The 22105-nt window shown below is 40.3% G+C and overlaps 1 protein-coding gene across 4 annotated transcripts in view; it reads right to left on the bottom strand.

The window, feature by feature from the left end:
- Positions 1–22105, bottom strand: part of nfia (nuclear factor I/A) — a 347682-nt gene that overhangs the window by 45246 nt on the left and 280331 nt on the right. For 3 of the 4 annotated variants that reach the window (XM_041791310.1, XM_041791311.1, XM_041791312.1), the window contains exons 5-7: positions 15970–16087; positions 9015–9142; positions 2280–2330 (exon numbers count right to left, since the gene is read on the bottom strand). In XM_041791310.1, the coding sequence (XP_041647244.1) occupies positions 2280–2330; positions 9015–9142; positions 15970–16087 (297 nt within the window). The remainder of the gene's footprint in view (positions 1–2279; positions 2331–9014; positions 9143–15969; positions 16088–22105) is intronic. The other variant, XM_041791313.1, reaches the window with a different exon arrangement.

Here is a 22105-nt window from a genome sequence, read left to right as displayed (position 1 = left end):
CTAACCAGTTACGATGGTGACATGGTTCAACAGAAAAGTGACACCATAGTTAAGAAAATAAAGATATTCTCTGTAATTGTAGCATGCAAATAAAGTTTTCTTTGAGATGCTGGCAGTGCTAACATTAACAGACTGTGTTAGTATTACACTAGGCTAAAGCTTCACTGCAACGCTGCCTTTAACCGCAAAATCCTGTTCAATGTTAATAAGTGTCAGCCCCAGCCTCAGCTCCAACATCGTCTCCTTCATCACTGCTAAGAAAACTTCCAGTTACCGTTAATTTGCATGCACACATCACAAGATCACATAGCTGACTGGCTAGTTAGAGACACAGTGGAGCTCAAAGAGCCAGAATCTAAACAAGTGTGCAGACTGATGCTGGATCTGGTGGAGTCTTATCAGAATCTCACTTGTTCTAAAAAGTAAATGTAAAAAAAAAAGCAGAAAACCGAACCTACAACCTCTTTGACAAATATCAAGATTCAAAACATCTACAAAATGTAAGACCTTGTAGGAGTGTTACTCAACCAAAGAGCCAAACTGCTGAAAAATACCTTTGCAAGATCCACACTCTTGCTGTTCTTCTGGTGAACAGCGGCAAAAACAGCTTTATGTAGCAATAACAATAAGTTAAAGGTGGCAAAAATGTCAAAAAGCAGCAAAAATGGGTGAAAATGGGGAGAAAAAGTGAAAAAAAGGATTGCAGCAAAAATGGTTGAGCAGTGACAAAAAAATGAGTTAGGTGGCAAAAAATGTTCCAAAATTGGCAAAAAATGTGGCAAAAAAAAAAGGGTAGAGAAAAAGTAAAAAAAGGTATATGATGGAAAAAGGTAGCTTAAATGGGCAAAAAGGGGCAAAAAATAGGGAAAGCTGCAAGAAGAGGTGGCAAAAATGGCAAAAAAGTAAGAAAAAAGGTGGTATTTAATGGAGGAAGGTAGCTTTAATGTGCAAAAAATGGTGAAAAGGGCAAAAATGGGGAGAAAATTGGCCCAAAAGTGGCTAAAATGGGCAAAAAGATAGGAAAAAGGCTGAATTTAAAGGCAAAAGGTAGCTAAAATGGGAATAAAAGTTAAAAAAAAAAAGTGGCAAAAAGAAGTGGCCAAAATGAGCAAAAAAAGTAGAAAAAAAGTGGTATTTATTGTCCAAAGGTAGCTTTATTGGGTGAAAAGTGGAAAAATGGTGGAAAAGGGCAAAAAAAGTTTCCCTTTTGTAAGGTTTTCTGAGGAAATAATATTTAGAATTAAGGCCAGTGAAATACTGAAGGAGTAGCCAGACTTTATCTTGTTTTGGGTTCTTGGTAAAATGGATAGCATGACAGTTTTTGCTCTAAAGTCAAGTTTAAACCTGCATTTCTGTGAAAGCTCATCTTTAATGATCTCTCTTAGAATCATATAGAACAGTGAAACTCAACTCAGCTCTTTTATATCTTTATTTGAAACATTATTCCCCAAGAAAACCTTAAAGAAAGGAAACTTTGAAAGGCATCTGGCTACGGACCTCTACGCCGGGGCGTTCAGCAGCTGACCTCTACGCTGGGGCGTTCAGCAGCTGACCTCTACGCTGGGGCGTTCAGCAGCTGACCTCTACGCCGGGGCGTTCAGCGGCTGACCTCTACGCCGGGGCGTTCAGCAGCCGACCTCTACTACGGGGCGTTCAGCAGCTGACCTCTATTTTTTTGATTTTTGTCACTTTTCACCCATTTTTGCCTGTTTCTGCCTGTTACTGCTACTTTTCCTTCACATTTTTGCACCTTTTTTGCAGCTTTTTGGCCATGTTTGCCACCTTTTACTTTATTTTACTGCCACTTTACCTTTTTTTGCCACTTTTCACCACTTAGATTGTGGCTCCTGCAAAGAAATTTATCAATTATTTGGCTCTCTGGTTGAGCTGGGTTGAGGAACACTGCTCTAGAGAAAAATGTAATGTTTAAGATCTGAGGTTTCACGTTAATTTCTACAGTTAGTAAAGATCTGAAATCATCTCGAGTGAAGCCAAAGTGGAGGAAAGAGAGAACGATGAAGAAAGAAGAGAAACTGAGAGAAAGAAAAGCAGAGGAGGAGATGTTTTTGGAGTGAGAAGATGCAAAAAAGAGGAACAGGAGGAGGAGGAGGAGGTGTCCACAAGACTAAACCGAACACGTCACAACACCAAAACAGCAAAATAACAAAAACCATCCAGGTAGATCTATCCATCAGGAGGAGGGGGAGGTGAAGAGGAGGAGGAGGAGGTGACACAGACACGTAGAGAGGAAAATAAAAAGGCGTGTTGACAGTCTTTACCTTGTCGGGAGATGAATGAGCTAGCTAGAGAGCCGCGCAGCTTATATCCAGCTTTCCAACGCAAGACGGAGGAAAGAAAGAAAAGAAACGAAAAAAGAGGAAAAAGCAGCATGAATATCTGACCGAGAGAAAGAGAGAGGGAGAGGGAGAGGACACACCAAAAACACTCAGTCTTCATTAAAGTGTGAGCGTGTGCAGAATCAGGCGTATCAAACTCAGACAGATCCACAGGTTAGCATGTTAGCTGCTAACCCCAGCGTCCAATCAGAGCTCAGAGCAGATTTAGACCATACAGTATAAGAGAGTACTCTCGAAAATTTAAGAGCAGTATAAAAAATGTAATCAGAAAATGCTACAGAAGATTTAAAAAGTCGATCCATTTTTGTTCAAAGTGTTACATTAGGTCAGTGGTTCTCAACCTCGGGGTTGGGACCCCACTGGGGGTCGCGAGACAATAAGAGGGGGTCTCCAGGTGCCTTAAAAGAAAAACTACGAATATTTTTTAAATTACAGTGTTGCCACTTTACAAACCAAGTTTTAACCCTTTTTCGTCACTTTTTAACACCAAAGTTGCCAATTTTAGCAGATTTTTGCCACATGAAACCCATTTGTGTTCATTTTAAACCCTTTCCAACACTATTTTTCTGCCTGTTTTTGTCACTATTAAACCAATTCTTGCCACTTTCTGCCTGTTTTTGCCTCATTATTGCCACTATTACCCATTTTTTACACCCCTTTTTGCCCATTTTAACCACAGTTATCCCATTTTTGCCAGTTTATATCTTTTTCATCCCAGTCCACCTAATTTCCATTCTTTTTTTCTTTTTTTTTTTTTTTTTTTTTTTGCACTTTTAAGCCATTTCAGCCACATTTTAATCCACTTTTACCACTTTTTGTACCCATTCTTGCCAGTTTAATCCATTCTTGGTTATTTTTTGACCACTATGTCTAATTTTTACCACTTTTAACCCATTTATTTTAAATATGTTTTTAACAAAAGTTACTTAATTTTAAGCTCAACTTCCCAATAGATCATGATTTTGCTGACCGGATCCCAGAAACCTTCCTATTTATCCCTCCTAATGGACAGCCTTGTCTCCACATAACTATTTTTGAATGTTCATGGCTGTGTTCAACCACCTTCAGGTCCAGTGAGGGTCCCCGGTCTCTGGCACCTTTATTCTGGGGGTCCCAGGCTGAAAAGGTTGAGAACCCCTGCCGTAGGTCCATGTGGATTTGATTTAGGATGAATCAGGGAAAGGAGTCCCATGCTGTGCTGAAGAAGAATCGTACCCCCGCTTTAGGAAATCTGATATGTTATCACATTTTAATACAACAAACACACTGTTTACCAGATGACAGGTCCTTCAGAGTCTGCACAGCAGAAGAAAGTTGGAGAAACGGCGTGCAGATATTGTGCTCTAATCAGCGGTCATCAGTCTGAGCTGATCCGTTGTTATTATTGATCATTGATGTTAGCCACTCTGAGCTCTAGCAGCCTCCTTAAGGGTGTCTGCCATAATCACATGTGTGATTCTGACCTGCAATCCTAGATGAAATATCACACACTTAAACCTTACACATGCTGCTCTGAATAGCCAATCACCCTTTTAAACGACTTTAGAGAAAAAAAAAACTGTTCTGAAATAAATAAAGACAAACTAAAGTTTCAGGGTGAGTTTGCAAAAAAAGATGAACATAACATGAGATTGAATTTCTTTGTCGTGCAGCGAAAGAGTAACTGTGACATGCAGAAATCATAATTTCTGTTCCCACACAAGCCTGAGCTCTTTGGCGCCCTCTAGTGGTAGGCAGTGAACAAGAATGCTTCAAGAATACGACAGGGATGTCAATCTTAATCACAGCAGGGGCCGGATTCTGGATTCAGGTCTGACCTGAGGGCCTAACAGGGTCACCTTTTTGAAATAAACTAGATTCATTTCACCAGTAATAAATTCTGAAAAAAAAAAAACCTTTGCACCGGTAATAAATGTTTTTGAGGTTTCAGAAGTTGAAAAGATAAGTTTAAAGGTCTTATAATCTGAGAAAAGTACATTTATTGGTTCAAAAAGGTCAAAACATATCCTCCTGAGACCTGAGCCTGTGTTAGGAGAGCATTTTTTGTTTTTTCCACTTATTTGGGATAAGTACTGTCTAATATGTTAATATATCAGCCTCTTCATTGAACAGGGGTTTCTTGGAAAATATCCTTTCCAAAAGCCAAACAAATTAAATAAAATAAACCCATATAAACCCAAAATATACTCAAATATTTCTTTAGATAGTCCTCCAATCTTTCAGTGAAACTTTCTTATAAACCCTTAAACTTCTAATAAAAATTTCCCCCCAAATTCCATGCAAATTCATGACAAATTTCAAGCAAATTCCCCAAATATAAAAGCAAGTTCCCTTTTAAATTTCTTGGCAAATTCCAAAAATGTTCAGAAACATTCTCCAAAAGTCCATGGAAGTGATGGAACCCCCCCCCACCCACCCACAAAAAAAAGAAAAAAAAAATTATGAAAAACACCAAATTCCCAGTCCAGTCCCCCCAAAATTTGGTAATAATAATAATAATAAAAAAATACAAATTCTCCAAAATATACAATATCTTCATACCATAAAAAACTTGATAACTTCCAAGGAAATTCCCTAAAACATCCCCAAAAAATTATACCAGAATTTAAAGCAAATACCTTAAACTTATATGGACATTATTTTGTACGATTATCTGATCAATTCCAATACCAAAAATGATTATTATAATGTAGAGAAGCCTAAATGTAATGTCCTCATAAGTGAACGCAGGGTCTTAGGAGGATATAACTGAAATTGAAAAATGATGTTTTTAAAGGCAAATATGTTAGAAAGAAAGTAAAAATCATGAGTTTAAAAGGTCAAAATATGAAATGAAATTTGTAACCATGAAATTAAAAGTCAAAAATTTAAACTGTGAGTCTAAACGGTCAAACTATGGAATTATGAAGTCAAAGTCTGAAGTTGAAAATGAAATTAAAAACAAAATAGTTAAAAATGTCACTTAAAATTTTAAATTGTGAAACAAAGCTCAAAATATTATATAAGAAGTCAAAATGATGAGTTGAATGCTCAAAGTATGAAATTAAAAGTAGAAAATCTTAAGTTTGAGTCCTAATTGTGAGATGAAAAGTTAAAAATATGAAATTAAAACACATTGATTTCTTTTCCCACATTCCTGACTTCTTATCCAAATATTTTTACTTCTTGCTTTTTCAGATTTTGTGATTTAACAAAGAAATCTTAAATTATCAGGATAAGTTCACATTTTTATACTTGAGAAATCTGCAGACCTCAGACTGATGGGCCAGTTAGAACAGAAATATCATTTGATCTTACGGGCCAGATTTAACTGTTCCATGGGCCGGATTTGGCCCCCGGGCCTTGAGTTTGACACCCCTGGATTACGAGAACAGTGCTGTGATGTCACACTTACAGGTTTCAGATCATTAAACTAATTTTGATATCAGACAAAGATAACCTGAGTAAAAAAGAAAGTCATTTTTTAAATGACGATTTCATTTAAGGGAAGAAGTCATCCAAACCCACCTGGTCCTAGATGAAAAAGTCATCAGCCTTCCTTGTTAAGTCATGAATTAACCGTGATTAACCACACTGTTATAAAGCTGAGTTCAGTTTGACTATCCCAGACCTGATTACTGCCAGACCTGCTGGATCCAGAAACCCCTTAACTAGAAACTGTCTGACAAAGAGAGGGAGGCTAAAAGATCTTCAACACATCATGGAACCATCTATAGAAACTCAAGAACAGAAGAGAAACAAAGTCACTGACATCTATCAGTCTGAAAGGATTACAGAGACATTTCTAAGGCTTTGGGAAGCCAGACAACCACACTGAGAGCCATTATCCACAACAGGGGAAAACTGTGGACAGTGGTGAACCTTCCCAGGAGTGGTCGGCCTACCAACATGACTCTAAGAGCGCATGGACGACTCATCCAGGAGGTCCCAGAAAAACCCAGAACCACATCTAAAGACCTGCAGGCCTCACTGACTCAGTTAAGGTCAGAGTTCATGGTTCAACAATCAGACAGAGACTGGGCAACAATGGCATCATGGGAGGGTTCCAAGGCCAAAACCACTGCTGAGCAAAAAGAACACAAAGGCTCATCTCACATTTGACGAAAAAAAACCTGATGATCCCCAAGACTTCTGGGAGAATATTCGGAGGACTGACCAGACAGAAGAGGAACTTTTTGGAAGGTTTGTCCCGTTGCAGTCTGGAGTCAAACTAACGCAGCATTTCACCAAGACCATCAGACCAACAGTCAGACACGATGGTGGTAGTGTGATGGTCTGGACCAGGACCTGGACCACTCGCTGTGATTGGTTAATTGGGTTATGGAGCAGGACCATGATCCCAAACACAGCAGAAAGTCCACCTCTGAATGGACTGAAGACTAAATGAAGGTTCTGGAGTGGTCTAGTCAAAGTCTGGACTTAGATCTGACTGAGATGACCTTAAACAGGCCGTTCATGCAGGAAAACCCTCCAGAGTGGCTGAATAAGAACAATTCTGCATAGAAGAATGGGACAACATTCCTCCACAGTGACGAGAAAGACTCACTGACAGTTATCACGCTTGTTTCAGTTGTTGCTGCCAAGGATGGAACAACCAGTTATTAGGGTTAGGGGGAACGACTTTTTCACATATGGCCAATAAATCACATCATCACTTAAAAACTGACTTTTTATTTACTCAGGTTATCTTCGTCTAATATGAAAATTAGTTTAATGATCTTAAACAGTTAAGTGTGACAGATATGCAAACAACAAATAGAAATCAGGATGGGGACAGCTCTGTTATCTCTGAATATCTTCCTTTTAGATTTCAATCGAAGCTCTATATCAGTGTTACTGAGCCCTGCTCAACCAAAGAGCCGAACTGTTTCAAAAAGCTGTAAAAAGGTGGGAAAACGAGGGAAAAGTGGCATTTAATGGCAAAAGTCAGCTAAAATCGACTAAAACTGATGAAAACAGGCAAAAATGGGATAAATGTGTTTAAAAAAATGTTCGAAAAGTGGCTAAAAGTAGTGGTAAAAATGGGCTAAGAGAAGCAGAAATTGATTAAAAGTGGAAAAAATGGGGACAAAATAGCCATACAATGGAGAAAACTAGGTGAAAAGTGGCAAAAATGGGTCAAAGTCACAATAAATTGAGTTACAGGTGGTCAAAAAGTGGCAAAAAAATGAGTAAAAAGTGACTAAACTGGGCAAAAAAGCTGTAAAAAGGTGAGAAAATGGCAGTTAGTGGAAAAAGGAAGCTGAAATGGGTGAAAAATTGCAAATCTGTAAGATAAAAGACTGATGAAAACAAAAAGAATTTGACAAAAGTAGCAAAATGATCGAAAAGATCCTAAAAGAAGTGGTAAAAATGGGCTTAAAGCAAAAAAATGGGATAAACATGGAGAAAAACAGGAAAAAAGGGGCAAAATAGACATACAGGTGGAGTTAGAGGTGGTCAGAGAGCAGCAAAAAATGAGTGAAAAGTGACTAAAATGGGCAAAAAAGCTGTAAAAAGGAGGGAAAATGTGGTAAAAGTGGCATTTAATGGCAAAGTGTAGCTGAAATGGATGCAAAAATTGCAAAGAAGCAGGAGAAAAGGGGCTAAAACTGATGAAAAATGGCAAAAATGTACTAGAAGTGGCAAAAAAGGTCAAAAAGATGCTAAAAGAAGTGGTAAAAATGGGCTAAAAGCAGAAGAAATGAAATAAAAGTGTCGAAAAACGGGGAAAAGGGGCAAAATAGGCATACAGTTGAGAGAACTGTTTGACAAGGGACAAGAATGGGCGCAAAGTCAAAAAAATGAGTTACAGGTGGTGCAAAGTGACTAAAATGGGCAAAAAAGCTGTAAAAAGGTGGGAAAATGGCAGTTGGTGGAAAAAGGAAGCTGAAGTGGGTGAAAAATTGCAAATCAGTAAGATAAAAGTGGCTTAACAGGCAAAAAATTGGATAAAAGTAGCAAAAATGATCAAAGAGATGCTAAAAGAAGCGGTAAAAATGGGCTAAAAGCAGAAGAAATGGATTAAAAGAGGGAAAAAAATGTATTCATGGGAAAAATAAAGGTTGCCAATTAAGTTTGAGCATTTAAACCGACTGTGTTAGTCTGGGAAACAAACTGGTTAATGCAATGATGCATTTCTGAGGGCAAAGTTTAAAAGAATAATATTTCAAATTAAGACATAAAAGAGCCACACGAGGAGTATCACTGCTCTGTATTACATGCAGATGTTTATCACACATGGGTGTTCACAGTAAGGTGGAGAAAGTTTTGCACAGTTTCATTCATTTCTAATACAAATCTGGTTATTTTTGGTCAAACTTTTATCCTGATAAAGGCTTTTATTTGAAATGAATTGGTTTTGGCTGAAGAACACTCATTAAATCACTGTTGCAGACGTTTGTTTTTCTATTTCCCTCTGAGCTCTGAATGAGACTGTACACACAAACACACTTTAAATGTTTAACTCATTAAATCCAGCATGTTTACTCTCTCTCTCTCTCTCTCTCCCTCACACACACTCCCCTCCCCGCTGTTACATGAAGGCGTCGCTGCAGGTTAAAGTTGGGATGTGTATGAGGCGTGTGTGTATGGAGGAGGAGGAGGGAGTAAAGGAGGAGGAGGAGGAGGAGGAGGAGGAGGTGTGTTATTAGAGGAGAAGGAGGTGTTTGCTCGTACCTGGCTCCACGTCGTGCCAGCTGCTGGCCTGGCTGCCACTGCCCGGAGATCGACCCTGACTCGGGTAGTAGGACTCCTCGCCAGGACTGTCCACGTCCTCCTCCATGCACTTTATCCTCTTGGCAGAGCTGGACAGGCGCCGACAAAGACACAGACACAGTGATGGTCAGATTTAGAACATTTCTGGAACATTTGAAACACTGCTCTGTGACAGGAAGTATTCAGGAAAAGGAGCTAAATCTAGATCCTGAGTCCTTTGGTTCAAACGTGGATAAAGTTCCTAAAATTCCATATTTAATCAGCACAAGGTGAAAAATGTGAACTTTGATTCAGCAGCTGCTTTCAATAGAGCTTCAATAAAAGAAGCTCTGATGCACAGCATACCGGGGTTTTATAAGTGAGGTGGATCTTTAGATGTAGTTCAGTAAAGGAGCTACAGACCGGGTCTGAACCTGGACGCCAGCATCCGGGACCACAGCCTCTGTACAAGACTGAACCCCTGGACCACCTCTACGTAGGAACTTTAGGTGGGCAGAACTCCAGATTTTAAAATATTAGAAGGTTTCCTTTGACTCTTCTTTTCTTCTAGACCAGTGTTACTCAACACTTGGCTCTGGAGCCACACGTGGCCCTTTTGTGATTGTTTGTGGCTCTTTAAAGTCTTAATATCAAATGTTATTCCCCCAGAAAACCTTAAAAAGTTGTTGGTTTTTTTGCCCCTTTTCACCATTTTTTGCTCTTTTTCGCCCAGTTAAGCTACCTCTGCCATTAAATACCACAATGTTTCCTTTCTTTCTCCATTTTTGCCTCTTCTTTTTTCCATTTTTGCCACTTTTCCCCCCATTTTTGCCTATTTTCACCATTTTTTGCCCATTTAAGCTACCTTTTGCCATTAAATACCACTTGCTTCCTACTTTTTTGCCCATTTTTGACAATCTTGACTGCCTTTTGCCCATTTTAGTCACTTTCCAATCATTTTGTTTGCAATGTTTTTGCCACTTTTGGACCATTTTTTGCCACCTGCAACTCATTTTTTGTCACTTCTCACCCATTTTTGCTACTTTTTGACCATTTTAGCCACCTTTTACTTATTTTTATTGCTACTTCAAGCAGTTTTTACCATTTTTCACCACTTTTATTTTATGTGTTTTACAGTATGAAAAAAGTTGTGTGTATATAAAGATGTATACATATATATACATCTTTATATATATATATATATATATATATATATATACATAAATATGTTTATATATATATATATACACACATCTATATATATATGAGCAAATGCATGCTGTTAAAGTCCTGCTATGTATGGACCTGAATTGAAGATAAAAGATAATCAAAGGTAACTAAATTACAATCCATTAAATTGCCAGTACATTAATAATTTAAATCATTTGTCATACATTGTATTTGGCCTATCATAATACTGTAAAACACAATGGATGGCTTTTGTTTTGACAAGGAGGCTTTTATTTTGAAATGCTAACCTTTTCCTTTACCTCAAGAATTCCATTAAATGAAGAAAACAAAATAATAGAATTGAAACAAACAACAACTGGATCCTGTTTATTAAATGTTATTAATTTTTCAGTCTTTGTGACCAAATGAAAAAATGGACAAACAGCTTGTTTTTCTATTTTTTTTTTTTTTTTCATTTTTGATCAAAAACAGAATAACGATAGTTACTCCCGTTTTTTTCAGTCCAGTTTCAACCAGGAAATAGATCTGCCAGAAAGTACACTGACCGATAAGCTTGATGTAGTCATAGTGGCAGTTTTATCAGAATTTGACCACATTTTTCCACGTGAAATAAAAATCCAGAACTATGAGAACCTGTGCGGCGGACAGCTGCAGCCGTGTCAGCTGAGCATCAACCTTCACCAGTTTTCCAAAATCGGGATCTAATGTTTACACGTCCAAACTCAAAACAGGAAACTTGAAAAAACCCCAAAGCACAGATCCATCTCAGGATACTCACATAGATGTAAACTCACTCACTACATGCTGTAATACAGGAAATAAACTTGCAGGGAATGTGCCTTCCCATGGACCGCCAGCTGACTAGCCCTGCTGTCTGCAGAGAGAGAGCAGACGACCTCAACCTCAGTATGTGAGGACTGTTTCAAACAAACTCCACAGATTTCTGTCAGAGACCGTCCCCACTTCACTAGCAGGCCTACAGAGTTAGCACTGACGACCGTCGGACCGTCACATAAATGCGTGATGCTGGTGTGGCGTGAATGATTCAGGTGCACAGTCTGAGCTGACTGCTGTAGAGCCGGCTGGAAATTTGTACAGACGTTATCTGTGATGTGTCAGAGGGCGCTCCGTCTCCAGATGTGTCCGTTTAACTCCAGGTTAAGTCGTTTAAAGAGTGTGTGAGAGGACGGGATAAACACTCGTATATGAATGTTTATGTGAGTGACCTGTGTGATGGCTGAACGAAGAGTCTCTGACATCAGCCGAGACGTAAAGATTTCCATATGGAGACGCCTCAGAGCTCTGTGTGTGTGTGTGTGTGTGTGTGTGTGGGAGGTCTCTGGAGAGGAGTGTGTGTGTGCAGTGAGGAGACACACACTGATCTGAGTCAGTGCTTCACTATCATGGACCGTATACATGTGAGTGAGCTGCAGGGCAGGTGGAGGAGCAGACAGACAGACGACTCTCACGACCGCATCGATTTAACCGGAGAGGTCAGGGCAAACCCTGCCAGCGTGTGTGAGCCTTTAGGAGTGTGTAAATGTGTGTGTGAACATGAAAGCGTATCAGTGTGGACCCTCAGCTCTGCTCCTCATCAGCTTATGATCACGTTAACAGAAAAATGTCTGTTGTTTTACTGCATGAGGCTGGAAACACACGAGACGACGCTCAGACCTGAACGGATCTTAAAAACGTAGATCTCAGACAAACAGACATTTAGGATTCCTCCAAACCAGTGATCCACAACGTGTGGCTCTGGAGCCACATTAACGCTTTCATGTCTTAATTTGAAATATTATTCCCCCAGAAAACCTTAGAAAGGGACAATTTCCCCTAAGAATTTATCCATTGTAGAAGCTTTAGTAGTCAAACTCAGTTGTCTATCATATTTTTTGTCAGTATATTTCCATTGCCCTTTGCCCCTTATTTCCATTTTTTGCCACTTTTCACTCAGTTTTTTATACCATTTTATGCCAATTTTGACCTTTTTCAAGATTTTTTTTGCCACTTTTTGACCATTTTGGTCATGTAAAACTCATATTTTTGCACTTCTCCCCCAATTTTGCCCCTTTTCACACATTGTTCCCACTTTTCATTCACTTTTTGACAATTTTTGCTGCCTGTAACTAGGGGTGTAACGGTGCAGAAAAATTTCTGTTCGGTACGTACTTCGGTTTTGGAGTCATGGTTCGGTACGTTTTCGGTACCGTGATAGAAGCGGTTAAATAAAATGTAGTTTTAATTATTAATATTAAATTGTATTAAAATAAATAGGCTGAATAAATTACATTTAAATTATAAATAATGCTGCAACCTCCCTCCAAAAGTTCTTTAATGATTAAAAATATTCATAAATAAATACATTTTTGAATAACTTGGTTATTTTCATTGATATACTGACATATTTATACCCATTCTTTAAACACTAAAATTTCCCTGCCAACTTGAATGCATCATCACACAACTACAAGTTAGCTTGTTAAGTATGGAAATTAGCATCATTTTTGCCCATTTCAACACAGACTTCAGCACTGGACTTCTTTTTTAACCAGTGGGACCTACTACAAAGTTTGGAAGAACTTTTCACAGTCCATCTTGGAGGATAAAGAGGTTAGAGCCGTGTGAAATCTGAGGATAACTTTAACTATGACACAGCTAGAGTCCCTCTCTCACTCCTCCGAGGCTGAAGGTAAAGTTAATATGATCCACAGAGCCAGAGCACCACTGCTGTACGGGTGATTTAAATGAAGCTCTTCTAACTCCACGCGCGCCGTCACTCTTCTTCGTTTGTTTTTGTAACTGCTCCTTGTTCTGTAATGATGGTTGCTGGCAGCTTTTAGGCTCATTGCCGCCACACGGATTAAAGCAAGAACTCGACTTTTTTAATACTCTGACGTATTTGTCGTATTATTGCGTGTACTGAACCGTGACGGCCGTACCATCACGGTACGGGACAAATACAAATACCGTTACACCCCTACCTGGAACTCATTTTTTTGTCACTTCTCACCCAATTTTGCCACTTTTCACTCAGTTTTTTTGCCATTTTATGCCAATTCTGACCTTTATCACAATTTTTGCCACTTTTTGACCATTTTGGCCACCCTAAACTCATATTTTAGCACTTCTCACCCAATTTTGCCCCTTTTCACACATTTTTGCAAATTTTTTTTTTTTGCCACTTTTGACGATTTTTGCCACTAGTCACTCACTCACTAGTCGCTTCTCACCCAATTTTTGCCACTTTCTCCCCATTTCAGCCATTTTTTACCCATGTTTTTGCTGTTCTATTCCAATTTTGCCACTTTTGTTGCTTTTTGGCCAGTTCAGTCACTTCTCGCTCAATTTTGGCTGTGTTCACCGCTTTTTGACCATTTTTGCCACCTGTAACTCATTTTATCCAATTTCACCATTTTTGCCACTTTTCACCAAGTTGTTTGCCATTTTATGCCAATTTTGCCCTTTTTCACCCATTTCTGCTACTTTTTTGCTGTTTTTTGGCCATTTTTGTTACCTTTCACTTATTTTTGTTGCCACTTCTTTTTCCCTCACTTAGATTGTGGCTCTTGAAGAGGTATTTTTCAGCAGTTTGGCTCTTTGGTTGAGCAGGGTTGAGAAACACTGCTCTAAACACACACTAGATCACACATTCTCAAAGGTTGGGTCAGGATCCACTTTTAGGGGGTCGCCCAGTGAGTTTTCAGTATTTAAGGTGACATTTACGTCTGCAGTACACTTTATAGCCACATGGGGGAGCTCCACCTTACAATGCCTCTCCAATGCCTCTAAGGGTGTACTCACTCTAGGCCATCCATACCGTGCTTGGGCCCATTTCAGCCTAAAGTCTGGTGCGTTTGGCCAGTGTGAGTGCAATCGTTCCGTGCTTTGGCGCGGCACGCTTCGCGGCCCCGGCACGGATGGACAAGGTGGGCCTAGGCACGGCACGGATGCAAATGAAGGAGCACAGGCACGGGAATGTGACGCAGAGTGAAGTAACAACAAGAGGACCCCCCTCAGAGAGCCCACCAGGCAGCAGCTGCACACTAGAGACAGCGGGATCCCAGTCCACATTTCTGACCAGTTTCTGGAAAGGTCAGGCTTTAATGACTGTGAGAGGATTTTTGGCTTGTGAAATAAAGCTTCTTCCCTTGTTTTAGTGACAAACAGCAGCTCACAACACACACCTCTCATCCTCCGTGCGTAACGGAAAGTGTCGAATACATGGACAAGTGTGTGCCGGGGTTAATCTCATGGCTGATTTAACCTCTCTTATTAAAAAAACATAATGTCAGACTATCATCCACTGAAATAAACTACCTCTAATTCTATTTCATGTCACAAAGAAGTGAAATTGTGATCTTGATTGCTGGGGTTTGAACGGAGCATAGTTTATTAATCCTGAGGCATTTTTACCTCCAGCTCTAATCAGGTGGTTAAAATCGCTCTTGTCACGGTAAAAGAACTTTTAATTGAACATTTAATCCTGCTCTGGACACATGAGAGCTTGTTTGGTGCATCAGGCGTCTAGAATTATGTTTAGAAATAGTACAGTTCATGACGCATAAAGGAATACCAAGGGGATTCAGGTAGTATAGGGACGCCCAGAGGAATGACTGTAGGGGCTCATACGAGTTAAAAAGTCCAAGTTTCATTCAGCAGAAGTGCCTGGAACTCTGATCAGGTTCCAGATTATCTGCTGGAGCGATAACTCTCCGCTATGAACCGCTTTCTCTCTCTCTCTCCTCACTGGGCTCTGTATAGCTAACGTATCTACTGATCCCAGGTCTGATAAAATAAATAATGCTGGTGTCAGATCAGATATCGTATAAATCTGTAACTATTTTACAGCCTAAAAAACAACACTTATGCATACTGAGTCATCAACAGTGGATGCTTCGTGTAATGACGTCGCAGCATGACGTATCCGTGCCCAGGCCCGAATGCGTTGAGCAGTGTGAGTGCTGGCCAAAGGGGGGACAGGGGAGGGGATCAAATGGGCTTCAGCACGGTTAGACTACGGCACGGTACGGATGGCCGAGTGTGAGTGGCAACAGGCATTTGTTTGAAAAAATGGAGACTGATGATGTGTTTGTGGTACATTTAAATATTTCTGAAATCAGCCAAAGGGGGCCAAACAACAAAGTCTGGGAACCACTGTGCTATGGCAGTGATTCAACACAAGCATGAATCAGGCTTTAGCTGGTTTGTAAAAACAATCAAATGAAAGACAAGATCCTGGGGTGCTGATGGCTAAGTAGGTAGGTTGTGCAGCATGAGTGGGCTTGGATTCTTATCTGGTCTGCGGCTCCTTTCTCAGACGTCATCTCTCTCTCTCTCTCTCCAACTTACAACTCATTTAAAAGTCACACAAAAACCAGGGATGCCGAAATTATCCGAATGACCTCACTATCTGCAGATACTAGCTAGAAAAGTGTATTATTATATCATTTGAACAGCAGATCTATGTCAGCTTAACCGTTCATCCTAAAACTTTTAACTGTGTTTTAAGGACTCGAGTTTTAGGTCTGAACTTCATTGAAATATGGGTATGGATACTGGTATAAGCTAAAATCATTATGTAAATATCTGCATATCAGATATTGGTAAAATCTTCCATCATGCATCCTAATAAAAACCCTAAATAACTGACTGATGTGAGGTATAACTCTGTTACTGCAGGTTTGTCTTTAACAAAGGGAGCTGGGGACCAAAGCTCAGGATTTGGGGGGTGTATTAGTCGGGGTACCTGGAGGAGGAGGTGCTAGGAAGTGGTCTCCTCATGGCTCCTGGACTCATGCTGTAGTAGGAGGAGCTGTCCAGGTCGGCCAGCGAGAAGTTTGGACCGGTGCCGGCTGCAATCGGTGCTGGGAGACAGAGAGAGAGAGGAAACGTTAGAACATTTACAGAGGGAAGTATCAGAGGGATTATTATCACAGGTGAGCATCACAGCACAGACTGACACGTCAGAGAGGAAACTGGCACTTTCACCAGGATGGACTCTGCTGGTATCCAGGGAACTCCAGGGAACAGGTCCATGAGTGTGACGGCACATAAAAGCTACACACTGGGATGGCCTGACTCCGGACTACAGCTGTGAGTCCTTCATCGTCTCCTCTCTGGGGCCAAAGTTCAAAGTCTTCTCTAACACTGGTGGTTCTGTGCCGTGTTCTCCCCTCGCTGTGTTAAAGTCGCACTAATATGTTTGTGTTAGCATGTTAAATATTAGCACAGGGCTCTGATGGCAGCAGATTTCTAGAAGTTATGTAACTGTATGAGAGCAGAGAGTGCATGACATGATCATCTACTACTAAAACTAACTGCCCTCCTCCTCCTCTCTCTCTTTCCTCTTCTTTCTCTCCCCTCTGATCTGTTCATCTCCTGCCATTCACCCTCCTCTGCATCACTCTCCCTGGAGAGCAGCTCTGCACAAAGGCCTGCGAGGGCTCTCACTACTGAGAGAGAGAGAGAGAAGGCGAGAGAGAGAGAGAGAGAGAGAGAGAGAGAGAGAGAGAGAGAGAGAGAGAGAGAGGTCCTTTGTTGTCAAATGCTTCAATTTGAAAATCCTGCTGAACAAAGGCAGCAATCAGCTTCAAACCCGGACATCCGTCTAGCCCCTCGCCTCCAGCCCCCCCCCCCGCTCCCTCCTCTTCATCGCTTTATTGACAGAGAGCATGATGGCGTGATGGGATGAAAGGAGGAGGAGGAGGACTGACAGGACCTGGTGGGTAGTTTTCTGCTGAGCTCAGCACCGTGAGCTCGCTCTATCTATCACTCTCTCTCTCCCTGCCCTGCAGAGATAGTATGAGCCTGACACACACACTCATTAGGTCACACACTCTTCCCAAGGTCTTGTGCGTTGTAGTTTCCATGTGCAACAAAGTACAAGAACAAACTACAGAATGCAAACGCAGCAACAGCTGCTGCATGTTTCCACTGATGCTGCATCACTTCACTGAACGGCTGCTCTTAAAAACTAAAGCTGTGTGATTTCAGACTCAAAGTCTGAGTCGCTTAACTCACTCAGAAGTCTGGTGGGTAGTTTGTTGATCTGTCTACAACAGCATTACTCAACCCTGATCAACCAAAGAACCAAACTACTGAAAAATACCTTTGTAAGAGCCACAATCTAAGTGGTGGAAAGTGGAAAAAACAGCTTAAAGTAACAATGAAAATGAGTTAGAGATAGCAAAAATTGTCAAAAAGCAGAAAAAATGGGTGAAAATGGAGAGAAAAGGTGGAAAAGGGGTCAGAAAGTAGCAAAAATGGTTGAGAAGTGACAAAAAAATTGGCAAAAAATGAGTGAAAAATGAGTAAAATGGGCAAAAAGCAGGCAAGAGTGGAAAAATGGGCAAAAAATAGGAAACAAGTATTTAATGGCAAAAGGTAGCTTAAATGGGCAAAAAATGGTAAAAAAAAAAGGGCAAAAATTGGATAAAAGTGGCAAAGAAGTGGCAAAATGGGAGAAAAATAGGAAAAAAGTCGTATATAATGCAAAAAGTAGTTTAAATGGGCAAAAAAGGTGAGAGGGGGCAAAAAATGGGTTAAAAGTGGAAAAAAGTGGAAAAATGGGAAAAAAATAGGAAAACGTGGTATATAATGCAAAAGTTAAGTTTAATGGTCAAAAAGTGGCAAAAAATAGAAAAAACTGGCAAAAAGAAGTGGCAAAATGGGCAAAAAAGTAAGAAAAAGTGGTATTTAATGATAAATGGTAACTTAAAAGGACAAAAATGTAAGAAAAGTGCCAAAAATGTGGAAAAAAATGGGTATTTAATGGCAATATAGAGCCTAAATATGGAAAAAATGGTGAAAAGGTGCAAAAATAAAATAAAAATGATACAAAAGTGGCAAAAATGGGTAAAAAATTGAAAAAATGGGTATTTAATGGCAAATGTAGCTTCAGTGGGCAAAAAAAAATAGTGAAAAAGGGCAAAAAATTGGATTAAAGTGGCAAAAAAGTGGCAAAAATTGGTAAAAAGATAGGAAAAATGGGTATTTAATGGCAAAAGGTAGCTTAACTGTGCGAAAAGTGGAAAAAAATGGTGAAAAGGGGCAAAAAAATGACCTTTTTTTAAGGTTACCTGCACTCAAAAAAATAACTTTCTCAGTCAATGTAATAAAATTATGGAAAGTAGTTCCACCCAAGTAAAATGCATCAACTTAGCCAGAAACAATTTTGCTGAGTGACCTAAATGTAAATCATGGGTCAACATGATGTGTTTGCGTTGCTGTCACTCAGTTACCATGGTTCAGGCCAACTAGATTTGTTCTTTTAAAGCATCCTTGGGTTTCTTGAAAGGCGCTGTATAAATACCAGATAGTATTATGAGGGGTATAAGTATTGAACTTGCATGATATTGTAGCAAGCTGTGATGAGGAATGGCCCAACACAAGCTGAATGACTTTTACAAGCACTTGTGCATTAAGCATGAGTAGCCGTCCTTCATTTAGAGCACACATAGACGCGTACAGGTAGGGCAGGCTGCAGCATTAACCCCCTCACTCATGGTGTCATATTTGGAAAAACCTTTTCCCCTAAAAACATGAACCAATAAACAAAACACGCATGATTATAACTTTGCAATGAAACATGAACATTATAGAACAGTAGAAGAGCGAATTCTTTTGCACAAAACTATCCCAGAAGTCCCTGCTCCAGGCGACTGCTTCCTGGATCGCCACAATAGGATAATGAGTTGAGTCGACTTTGCCAGAGAGGGGGGAAGAACACACCTTTTACCATGGCCTTCGACTGACATAAAATAGAGAGGGGTACTCCTAATCAAGAATATACACATTACTGCCACCTACTGGTCTGGAGTTGTAAGCGGAGTGATTTGCAATTTTAACTCATTGGAATTAGGTTGTGTTAACATAAATAAGTCTAGTAAATTTTAAGTTGTTGCATGTTATGTTAAAACTACATGATTTGAAAGTGTTCAACCATAAAACTTGATTTTATATCGTAGAAGCTACATATTAGACTTAGGTTCATGCAACAGACACCCATGTTGTTTTTTTTTGAGTGTGGGGAAATAGTATTTCAAATGAAGACATAAAAGAGCCAGACGTTGAGGATCACTGGTCTACAGAAGAGAACCGGGCTGCAGATATCAGACATCCGTAAACACATGCTCAACTAGGACGCAGCTTTGGATCAGGAAGTGAGAGGACTCTCCTCTTTAGCGCCATTTTCACAAAGTTTATAGATTCAACTGTAAAATGATGGACTGCAACATGTGTGATCAATCTGGATGCTTAAAACAGAAAGATTGCAGTGACAATGCTCTTAAATAAATTGAATTTCAAGTAACTTTTTTATTCATCTTTTGAATATTCGAATGCTTCTAGTTTTTCAAGAACAAAAATCTAAAATATTTAAAAAGAATTTTGAATGCAAAGTAGTGGAAATTCAAAGTGCAGCCCAGAATCAGAGAAATTCTGAGATTAACTGTAATTAATTATCATTAAAAAACAACACTGCTTTTGTTTACTGCTATAAATCACTTCTGGTTCATTCTGATCTTTGATTATTATTTAATGATCAACTTTGAGAACCGTTATGAACCTGCTGCTCCTTTAAATATCCTGTTTTATTCTCAGGTGGAAGAACATTTTTATTATCATTATTATAATCATTATTATCACTGTGATTATTATTAAAATGGCCACACATCCCGGTGCCGTTTGTGCCGCTGTGTCCATATGGTGTTGGCACTACACCAGCTGTTTGTGTGTGTGTGAGTGTGTGTTGCCAGGGGCGACGGAGGGCAGGAGGAAGGAGGGATGGAGGAGTTTTTGAACCATGCAGGCCTCCAGCTCTATTCATCTTTTCATCCTCGCTGTGAGTGTGTGTGGGGAGGGAATGCCTCCAGAAGAAGGTACTAGAAGGTGCCAAGTGGGTCATCTGCCTTCTTATCTGCTGGTGTGTGTGTGTGCGTGTGTGTGTGTGTGGTTTACAGCGTGTGAGCAGTGGGAGTGTTATGCCATCATATCAACTTAATCCCCAAATCCTTACGTCTAATATCAGCTCTCCTGACGCACTGAGAGGAAAGACAGCGCCGGTGTCTTCATGAAATGTGTGTCCGTGCCAAGGTGGGCCCCTGGCACAGCAGTCACACTTCACTGTGTGTGTTTATGTGTGTGTGTGAAGCAGATTCAGCCTGTTAGGAGAGTCTGTATGAGAGCGCTCTCAGCTGGGTCTCTTCATAGTCTGGATTATTTTAAAGATGTTATTAATCCTTAACTCCATGATTTAAGATCCTTTCATTTCCCAGGGAGGCTGAGTAGTGTAACCCACGATGATGGGGTCAGTCATCAATCAACAGTACACAAGTGGATATTCGAAAGCAGTGTTACTCAACCGTGCTCAACTAAAGAGCACAAATTGTTGAAAAATACCTTTGCAAGAGCCACAAGCTAAGATGTGAAAAGTGGCAAAAATGGCATTAAAGATAAATGAAAGGTGGTTAAAATGATCAAAAAGCAGCAAAAATGTGTGAAAAGGGGCGAAAATGGGGAGAAAAGTGGAAAGAGGGTCAGAAAGTAGCAAAAATGGGTGAGAAGTGACAAAAAATGAATTACAGCAGGGGGAAAAAAATGGTCCAAAAGTGGCAAAAATGTGGCAAAAAAAAAAAAAAAAAAAGGAAACAAGTGGTATTTAATGGCAAAAGGTAGCTTAAATGGGGACAAAGTGGTGAAAAAGGGCAAAAGTGGGAAAAAAGTGGAAAAACAGGTGGCAAAACTGGGCAATAAAACAGGAAATAAGTGGTATTTAATAGAAATAATGGGGAAAGTGGTGAGAAAGGGCAAAAATTGAAAAAATGGCAAAAAAAATGGCAAAAATGGGAAAAAAAGGGGGAAACAAGTGGTATTTAATGGGAAAAGGTAGCTTAAATTGGCAAAAAAGCTGCAAAAAATGGAAAAAAGTTGCAGAAAGTGCTTCAGGATTTAGTAGGCAGCAAAATTTTGGTGGGAGGGGGCACTTGAAAGACCTTGCCCAGGGGCACTTTGATGTCTTAACGTGGCCCTGGTCCCGGGGCCACTGCGGTGAGTCATCAGGTCCCTGTATAAAGTTAGATCAGACCAAACTTGGAGTTGTGTCTGTATTCTCAAAGTCCGACACGTTCCCGGTGCATGTTGGCCTCCGCCAAGGTTGCCCCTTATCTCCACTTCTGTGAGTGATTTTTATGGACAGGATCTCGAGGCCCAGCCAGGGGGAGTAAGGTTTCTGGTTCAAGAAAGTCAGAAATCCATCCCTGATTTTTGCAGATGATGTGGTTCTGTTGGAACCTCCAGCAAGCACCAGGAGGCCATAGTTCTCTGTTGGAAAACGGTGGATAGCTCCCTCTGGATGGGGGTCCGTCTCTGCCACAGGTGAAGGATTTCAAGTATCTTGGGGTCTTGTTCACAGTGAGAGTAAAAGGCTAAAGGTGAAGCTTTTGATTTACCGGTCGCTCTACCTCCTAACCTTCAACCACAGTCATGAATTCAGGGTCTTGAGGCAGCTAGGAGTAGAGCCGCTGCTCCTTCGCCTCTTGTTGAGGTGGTTCGGCCGTCTGATCAGGATGCCTCCCTTTGGAGGTCTTCCTGGCACGGTCGGCAGGGAGGAGACCTCGGGGACGACCCAGAATGTGCTGGAGGGATTATATACCCTCTCTGGTCTGGAACGCATCAAGATCCTCCAGAATTAGTTGGAAAATGCCACTGGGAAGAGAGAGACCTGGACTGACTTGCTCAGCCTGCTGCCATCGTGACCCGATCCCAGATATGTGGAAGAGGATGGATGGGACAAAAACTCATTGATGGTGTTTGGGAAGGACAGAACCTTGAAAAGATACTCAGAGGTTGACTGATCTTCCAGTGTGGTTCTTTGCTCTTTAGTT

The sequence above is a fragment of the Cheilinus undulatus genome, linkage group 7 (assembly GCF_018320785.1).
Source record: "Cheilinus undulatus linkage group 7, ASM1832078v1, whole genome shotgun sequence".
In the NCBI taxonomy this organism is placed as follows: domain Eukaryota; kingdom Metazoa; phylum Chordata; class Actinopteri; order Labriformes; family Labridae; genus Cheilinus; species Cheilinus undulatus.
The sequence above is the reverse complement of the archived record's forward strand: the minus strand, read 5'-3'. Positions and strand labels throughout refer to the sequence as shown.